The sequence below is a fragment of the Hordeum vulgare genome, chromosome 4H (assembly GCF_904849725.1).
Source record: "Hordeum vulgare subsp. vulgare chromosome 4H, MorexV3_pseudomolecules_assembly, whole genome shotgun sequence".
NCBI classification, from domain to species: domain Eukaryota; kingdom Viridiplantae; phylum Streptophyta; class Magnoliopsida; order Poales; family Poaceae; genus Hordeum; species Hordeum vulgare.
The window spans coordinates 597,041,753-597,050,744 of NC_058521.1; the positions used below are offsets into that span (position 1 = coordinate 597,041,753).

General features: G+C 50.0%; 1 protein-coding gene across 1 annotated transcript; it reads right to left on the reverse strand.

The window, feature by feature from the left end:
• Window positions 1-7,658: 7,658 nt before the first annotated feature.
• LOC123447428 lies at window positions 7,659-8,414 on the reverse strand. Its single transcript, XM_045124027.1, has one exon. The coding sequence runs from the start codon at window positions 8,242-8,244 to the stop codon at window positions 7,873-7,875; it is 372 nt and encodes a 123-aa protein (XP_044979962.1). The 5' UTR covers window positions 8,245-8,414; the 3' UTR covers window positions 7,659-7,872.
• Between the last annotated feature and the right edge of the window lie 578 nt (window positions 8,415-8,992).

Genomic DNA, 8,992 nt, shown 5'->3' on the forward strand with positions numbered 1-8,992 from the left:
AGAGCTCGTTGGGTACGGGAGTGAGGGGAGGCAATGGAAAACCCGGCCTCCCTCCTTTTAAAGCCCCGGGGAGACGTGGGGGCGTGGGATCTGTTGCGCCAATGTCCCCCCACTAACCCACAATCCCGATGCATTAAAACGCACGGGGAACCCCAATCGGCGGCCCACGGACGAAGTAAATCCGCGCGTGGGCCGAGGCGTGACAGGCCCGGGCCTGTGGCGACGTCCCATCGCACGGGTAGTGGCGGGACCAACATTCACCAGCGGCCACTCATGGCGTTCCCCAGTCGGCGCTAGAACCGAAGCGACGCTGCAGAACCCGGGGTGTCGTGGCGATCGGTTGGGTTGCGGGTGGGTGCAACCTCGGCAGGCTGCCGTTCCAGCCGGCCAGAAGATGCCTCACCGCCTGCTGGCCCCACACGGCCGGTCAACCTCGACAACTCCTTCGGATGCAGGGGAAAATCGTTGGCCCCCTTGTCCAGAGGCCTCCGGACCCTAACGGTTTTGGGGGCTATTGATGGGGATATTACCCTGGGTATACCAAGAGCGGAGATTAGCTGTCTCCAAGACATTTGGGGACCTCCTGTCTGTTGGAAATATGCCCTAGAGGCAATAATAAATTAGTTATTATTATATTTCTTAGTTCATGATAATCGTTTATTATCCATGCTATAATTGTATTGATTGGAAACACAATACTTGTGTGGATACATAGACAAAACACTGTCCCTAGTAAGCCTCTAGTTGACTAGCTCGTTGATCAAAGATGGTCAAGGTTTCCTGGCCATAGGCAAGTGTTGTCACTTGATAACGGGATCACATCATTAGGAGAATCATGTGATGGACTAGACCCAAACTAATAGACGTAGCATGTTGATCGTGTCATTTTGTTGCTACTGTTTTCTGCGTGTCAAGTATTTGTTCCTATGACCATGAGATCATATAACTCACGGACACCGGAGGAATGCTTTGTGTGTATCAAACGTCGCAACGTAACTGGATGACTATAAAGATGCTCTACAGGTATCTCCGAAGGTGTTCGTTGAGTTAGTATGGATCGAGACTGGGATTTGTCACTCCGTGTGACGGAGAGGTATCTCGGGGCCCACTCGGTAATACAACATCACACACAAGCCTTGCAAGCAATGTGACTTAGTGTAAGTTACGGGATCTTGTATTACGGAACGAGTAAAGAGACTTGCCGATAAACGAGATTGAAATAGGTATGTGGATACTGACGATCGAATCTCGGGCAAGTAACATACCGAAGGACAAAGGGAATGACATACGGGATTATACGAATCCTTGGCACTGAGGTTCAAACGATAAGATCTTCGTAGAATATGTAGGATCCAATATGGGCATCCAGGTCCCGCTATTGGATATTGACCGAGGAGTCTCTCGGGTCATGTCTACATAGTTCTCGAACCCGCAGGGTCTGCACACTTAAGGTTCGACGTTGTTTTATGCGTATTTGAGTTATATGGTTGGTTACCGAATGTTGTTCGGAGTCCCGGATGAGATCACGGACGTCACGAGGGTTTCCGGAATGGTCCGGAAACGAAGATTGATATATAGGATGACCTCATTTGGTTACCGGAAGGTTTTTGTGCATTACCGGAAAAGTTTCGGGCTCATTGGTAGTGTACCGGGAGTGTCGGGAGGGGTGCCGGGGACCATCGGGAGGGGTGTCACGCCCCAAGGGGTCTCATGGGCTATGGGAAGAGATAAACCAGCCCCTAGTGGGCTGGAATAAGTTCCCACTAAGGCCCATAAGGTTTGAGAAGGAAAAAACACAAGGTGGAAAGAGTTTCCAAGTGGGAAGGTGGAATCCTACTCCAAGTAGGATTGGAGTAGGACTCCTCCACCTCCAATTTCGGCCAACCCTTGAGGGTTTGAGGCTGCCTCTTCCCTCCCCCTCCCACCTATATATACGGAGGTATTAGGGCTGATTTGAGACGACTTTCTCACGACTGCCCGACCACATACCTCCATAGTTTTTCCTCTAGATCGCGTTTCTGCGGAGCTCGGGCGGAGCCCTGCTGAGACAAGATCATCACCAACCTCCGGAGCGCCGTCACGCTGCCGGAGAACTCTTCTACCTCTCCGTCTCTCTTTCTGGATCAAGAAGGCCGAGATCATCGTCGAGCTGTACGTGTGCTGAACGCGGAGGTGCCGTCCGTTCGGTACTAGATCGTGGGACTGATCGCGGGATTGTTCGCGGGGCGGATCGAGGGACGTGAGGACGTTCCACTACATCAACCGCGTTCTCTAACGCTTCTGCTGTACGGTCTACAAGGGTACGTAGATCACTCATCCCCTCTCGTAGATGGACATCACCATGATAGGTCTTCGTGCGCGTAGGAAAATTTTTGTTTCCCATGCGACGTTCCCCAACACTGTCCCCCCAGGTCGGCTGGCGGTAGCGGGCCAGCCTAGCCAACGCACGCCTAGTCGGCTAGTGATAGTCGGCCCGCCTGGCCAATGCGTGTCAGGCCAATTGGCGGGATTCGGCCTCACCGGCTGGCCCGCCGCCAGCCGGACGGTCGGTCCCCCACCAGTCGGACGACCGGCTCCCGTCCCATCTGGTAATACTCCCGTACGAAGACAAGACAAGAAGAATGATGCAGAGGCTATCACGGCAGCAGTACGGGCTGACATACTCGGCGTGGCCACAGCGCAATGATGAAAGGGTCAGCGAGGCTACAGGGACCCCATCACCATCGACACTGGTCGGGCGAGATGGCCCTATAGCCACGTTCCCCCTTACATGCGCCCGCACGAGTCGGCGCGTCAGCCGCTGATGCACAGGGCCGGCGGGCCCTGCGCCAGACAAGCCCCAATAGCCGGAGGGCCCCGCAGCCAGCCAGAGAGGCTGGCAGCCGACCCCCACCTCATGTCCTACCCTTACCACTTTACGTATCTGGCTACACTACAAAGCCTCATCCCGGCCCTCAGAGAAGGGCACGACGACACTACGACCACCACGACTGACGCCCGAGACCATTCTGATACACAAAGACACACACGAGAGAAACACCACTGAGGCAGCGAGACCGGCAGCTAGAGCTCTATCTCCCCCCTCACGAACAGCTCAAGGAGTATCATTTGTATTGTGATTCTCATATAGTCACACGGGCAGGACTATGGGTTTTACCTCACCGGAGGGCCCTGAACTTGGGTAGATCGACATCATGTGTATCGCGCCTACACCTGTTCCCATATGCCGTCGGCGGCCATCGGCTTCAAACCACGAACTAAGCCACCCCCTGGTATGTACCAGAAATACCACGACATGAATGTTGCTAGACATATGGAATTAACCACAATGCAAGCAGGTGAGAAAGGTCAAGAGCAATAGGCTATTGAGGATTTCGGAAGATCAAATAGCAATTCGAGAATTTTGAGGAACCCATGACAAGTACAAACGAATCCCCAGTAAGATAATCCCATGTACCTTGTAATAACAAGAGCAAATGGAAAAGAAAGTATGAGCGACATTTGTATGTATTTATCCATATGGGTTGACAAAGGAAGGGAACCGCAAAAGTAGTGAGCACAAGTTCTTGGGAGAACTTCAGAGAATATCTTTGTAGTCTTCTCATGAATCAAGCCATCACCTGGAATGAGGGGCTCCCCGAGAGGAAGTAGTTACGAGAACCTAGAGTTAGAGTTAGCAAAATCTTTAACCCAAAAGAGAAGAGAGATCACAACCCAGAGTATAGAAGAGGAGTAAAAGATTGTAGTACCACCCGATTGAGATGTGGGCCCGTAAGCCACACAACAATCTTAGTAAAAGTTTTTCAAGTACTAGACCCAACTTCGGCCAAGGAGTTTGAATGGGGGCTACCTACAGGGAGTTGGCTTTGATACCAACTTGTGACGCCCCCAACTTAATTGTACGCTAATCATACATGCAAATGTGTACGACCAAGATTAGGGACTCACAAGAAGATATAACAACACAACTCTAGACACAAAACAATAGTCATACAAGCTTCATATTACAAGCTAGGCGCCTCAAGGGCTCGAATACATAAGCTCGGGAACTCCCGAGTTAGCGGACGCAATAAAATATCTGAGTACAGATATAGAAATAGGTTTTGCCTTAGAGAAGGCTAGCATAAAAGATACCTAGATCAAAAGAGGCGAGGCCTCCTGCCAAGGAACCTCCTAAACTACTCCTGGTCGTTAGCGGCCTCCACATAGTAGTAGGTACCATCGGGGTAGTACTCATCATCGGTGGGATACGCCACCTCTTGGACTTCATCATCTGATCGTGGTTAACGTATGAAGGGGAAAACAGGGGCAAAGATACAGTGAGTACTCATCCAAAGTACTCGCAAGACCGACATCAGAACTATGCTAAGGTATGCATTCATATCAAAGGAATGGGGTTATATCTGGACTGACTGCAGGAATGCAAGAATAGAGAGAAGTGACTAGTCGTGTCGAAGACTAGCATCTTCAGTGTCTTGCAGCACTAAAAGAGAGTAGAACAATAACACATATATAGTCATATTGTTGCAGCAAATTTTGCCGTGCCCAGAGATTCTTCCTTGACTCCCTACGAGAAAGCAATCTTGGAGCCAAACATTCTAATTAAGTCACAATTCTAGTTGTATTAGATCGGGATACAATTACAAGTCGTCATGTTACCATGGACACGGTTGTTCGAATAGTTCAATTCATATGTGCACGAGTGCACCACATTTCCCAACACGCTTGATCAACTCTGGTCGGCCCACCTGGGTCATGCCTGGCCTCGGAAGATCAACACGTCGTAGCCCTACCAAGGCTCAACGGAGAGGCCAGCCCGCCAGTCTACATCTTAAACGTGCAGGGTTCTTGGGCCAATCGCCCTTTGCGCTCCTGCACATTTCCAGGGTGGCCGAGATCGGTCCTAGCACCTATAATACAAGATCAATGCTTACGCGGACCAGTCGGGCGCGTGCCGCTCAAATGCTAACGTTTGAAGAGCTTTGGCTAATACAACGATGCTGAGTACCCATAACTTCTCCCACGTGAAGGTTAGTGCGAAAGAGGTCAATAACGAACTCAAATCAAATACCTAAATCCTCATTAGCATTTTAATTAACTTGCGGCAACAATCAACAGTCCATGATATGTGGTCCCGTTGCCCCGTTGATACATCCATTTTGCATCATGTTTTGTTGCTTTTATTTATAGTGTTCTTATGCATTTTGCCATTTGGTGGAGTAATTCTAATGCCTTTTCTCTCATAATATGCAAGGTTTATCTTAAGAGGGAGAATGCCGGCATATGGAATTTTGGACCTGAAAAAGCTATGTCAGAGATGCCTATTCTGCACATCTTTAAATTGCCGGAAACTTTACGGTGATTTATTTTGGAATAAATAAAAAATATTGGAGCGAAGAATTAGCGGAGGGTTGATACCATGCGCCCACTAGAACGAGTGCGCGCCAGCCCCCTAGTGCGGCCTCATGTCTAGTGGGCCCCCTGGCCCACCTGTGGCGACCATCTTCTGGTATAAATTCCCTTTTAACCTGAAAAAATCAGAGGATGACTTTTGGGATGAATCACCGCCATCTCAAGGCGGAAGCTGCGCAGGAGCATTGCTCTCCGGCAGAGCGATTCCACTAGAGGAACTTCCCTCTCGGGGGAGGGGAATCGAGGACATCGTCGTCACCAACAACCCTCTCATCTTGGGGAGGCCAATCTTCATCAACATCTTCATTAGCACCATCTTCTCCCAAAACCCATTGGTCGGCCCTCGCTGGCCACGCCGACGACGATGCTCAAGGGCGCCGTCTTTCTTCCTGGAGACGTCGGTCTACGTCTGCTCCTCCACTTCCTACCTCACTGCCTCTCAGGTGAAAACCCTAACTCCGGTGGGCGGCAGCGGCTGCCTTGGCGTCGTGACCTTCCTGAAGGCGTCGCCTTGAGGGCTGAGTGGTGGTGCGCACTATGTGGGTCCTCGACAGTTGCTGGTGGTGGGCACTGCTTCGGGGGAAACCCTAAGATCTGACTTTCCAGATCGGACGATGGCGGTACTGCGGTGCCGTTTCTCTCTTGGGAGCATCGTTTGTGGAGCAGCATTGGATGACAGAGGCAGGAGATGGAGGGGCTTCGTCTGGCCCGAAGATTTGGCGGAACTATCAAGTCATGCATGGCCGACAGGTGCTACGCTGAGTCATGACTGGTTAGTAGGTGCTACGCACGACATTTCTTCCAGAATCTTCGTGTCTGGACGAATGAGCGCAGGGCAGTGGCGCTGTTTGGCGCCGTGGTGGCGTCGATCATCTTGCATGGAGCTTTCAGTGGAGATGTCAAGTCATGTCTGGCCGACAGGTGCTACGCTGTGTCATGCCTGGTCGGCAGGTATTACGCACGACAAATCTTCCAGAATCTTCGCGTCTGGACTGATGAGCCATGGTGGCGTCGACGGATGAACGAACTGGCAAGGATGATACAGGTCTCTCTCCTGAAGATGGGTTAGCGGCCTGATGATGATGGCGACATCTAAAACGTGTGCATGTGGTGTACGCTTTAGGTCTGCTGCACCGGTTGTGGGTTCCGATACGTTATGTGGATGTATCGGTGACGGCACCGGTTTTAGATATGGGGAGTGAGAGCACTCCACATTATCGAGTTTTGTAGGTGTGAGTGGTGGCTTTGGATGGTTTGATATATGTTATTGTTAGACCTATGTTGAATAATTAATAAAAATGGCTGTATGCATCGATTGATGCAGAGGCCGGGGGTTTGAACCTCCTTTTCCAAACAAACAAAATCTTCTCTCAAAACCCTAGTTCATCTCTTGTGCTCAATCTTGTAACGGAACCTCGGATTGGTACCTCGGATGTGACTAGTAGTGGTGATTACATCTTGTAGTTAATGCTTTAAGGTTTATTTGGTGAAAGATCATATGTTCAGATCCAATATGTTATTTAATACATCTGTAATCATGAGAATGTTTATCACTTGTGAGTATTTACTTGTGTTCTTGAGGTCACGGGAGAAGTCGTGTTACAAGTAGTCATGTGAAGATGATATTCGTTCGATATTTTGATGATATGAATGTCGTGATTTTCTTAATGGTGTTATGTGAACGTCGACTACATGATACTTCACCATCTTTCTTCTTGCATGTAATTTTTAATTTTGACAGAACTTGTGCTCTATCGCTGACAAATAGGCCCCACACCTGTCAGTGGCTTTTCTATGTAAAAAATAAAGTTGAAGGTGCTTTTGCAAAAACAACACGACACACGCGTGAACTACACCCGGAGGTCACTGACAATGGACCCCCACACCACGTTGTCATGCCTCATGAGTGCCCCATGCGTATGCAAAAAAGAGTTTTCCATCATATTTGCCAACGATTCAAATTGTGACATCAATTTAATGTATGCCCTAAGTTTTGGTACTAAAATAACTTTTCTCACTAAATTGAAGTTTAAGCATCGATGATGTAATCGACTCAAATCAGAACGAGTGCACCTGGTTATGGCTTGGCCAATTTTCCACGCACAAAATCTAAGAGAAGAGAATTACTAGTACTCTCTTCGTTCCTAAGTATAAGTTCTTTTAAGATTTTACTAGAAGATCACATATGAAGCAAAATAAATAAATTTATATTTAAAATATATCTATGTACATTCGAACGTAGTCTATTAATGAAAGCTTAAAAAAAAACTTATAATTTAGGAACGAAAGGAGTACAAAGGAACAAGGCTTATATCATCCATCACTGAACTATTCTGTACTATTAGTAGTAGTTTAGTACTAGGAGTACCGAGGTTGCTCGCAAATCAGAGATTCAGAGTTCATCGTAGCGAACTGGAACGATTCTCCAGAACAACCAGTCTCTTCTTTCTTGTGGCCTACCTACGGGGGGCTAGCGGGGACGGACGGCCTGGGGCTGGAGGGCGTGATCCTGAGGACGAGGCCAGGGAAGACGTCGTCGGGGTCGTGGACGTGCGGGTTGCGCTCCAGGATGTAGGGGTCGCCGCACCGGTCACTGATGCCGTGCAGCGTCTCGCCCTCCGCCACCACGTAGATCTCCTCGCACGGCCGCCACCGCGCCGACAGCGACGCGCCCCGCACGGTGACGGCCTCCGTCGTCTCCCCCAGCGAGCACACCAGCAGCAGCGCCGCCAGCGCCGACAGCGCGAGGCACCACGACGACGCGTCCGCCAGCCTCGACCTCGTGGTCGTCGTCGGCATACCGCCTCTCTCACCGCGCTGCCTCGCCCCCATGGGGTGCTCTGCTCTCGATCGTGGTCGTGGCTTTGCGGTTCTTGGGTGGGTGCGCTGGTGTGGAGTGAGGAGAGTGGGAGCTGTGCGTTTCTTTGCTTCCGTTGGGTCGGGGTTTATATGAGCAGAGGTGCAGAGGGAGAGCAGAGCAGAGCAGGGAGTGCGTATCCGACCGACGGTTGGAGCGCAAGTATCCGTTGGGCGATAGGCCCAAGAGAAGGCCCTCCCGTGGTGCAGGATGTCAGTGTTGTTTTCGAAAAAATGTTTTCGTAGTGCAAGTCGAGTGACCTCGAACGGGAGTGGTTGCGCGATTGGAGGAACACTTGCGCTCGCTCCGTGGACGAAACGGTGACTGCCTAGCTGCCGTGCGCACAATGCCACGCTAGTGGATTCAATAATGCTTCAACTGGCATTGGCATCCCCCTTTGCCTTTGTCCATGAGACGATGCGAAGGCCCTTTCGCCGCCCGGTAGAGGCTGTCTCGCTCGGCCGAAACGGCCCAACGGCCAAAAAAGAGTTACCTCTTCAAGCAAGCTGCCAGAAAACTAAATTTCATATTCACATTAAGAACGCAAAGGTAAAGCAAAATCAAGTACTCCCTACGTCCCAAAATTCTTATCTTAAATTTATTTAAATAAATATGCATGTACGGAGTAACAACAAAAGAATCGCTACCTAACTTACTGATATCACGCATGGAACGGCACAAGAACCACAAACTGGTAAAGCTTTCTATCTTCTGGGGAAGCGG

Bases quoted from the DNA above. Each gene is read 5' to 3' on its own strand.
- LOC123447428 (XM_045124027.1), bottom strand. From the start codon at position 8,244: ATGGGGGCGAGGCAGCGCGGTGAGAGAGGCGGTATGCCGACGACGACC.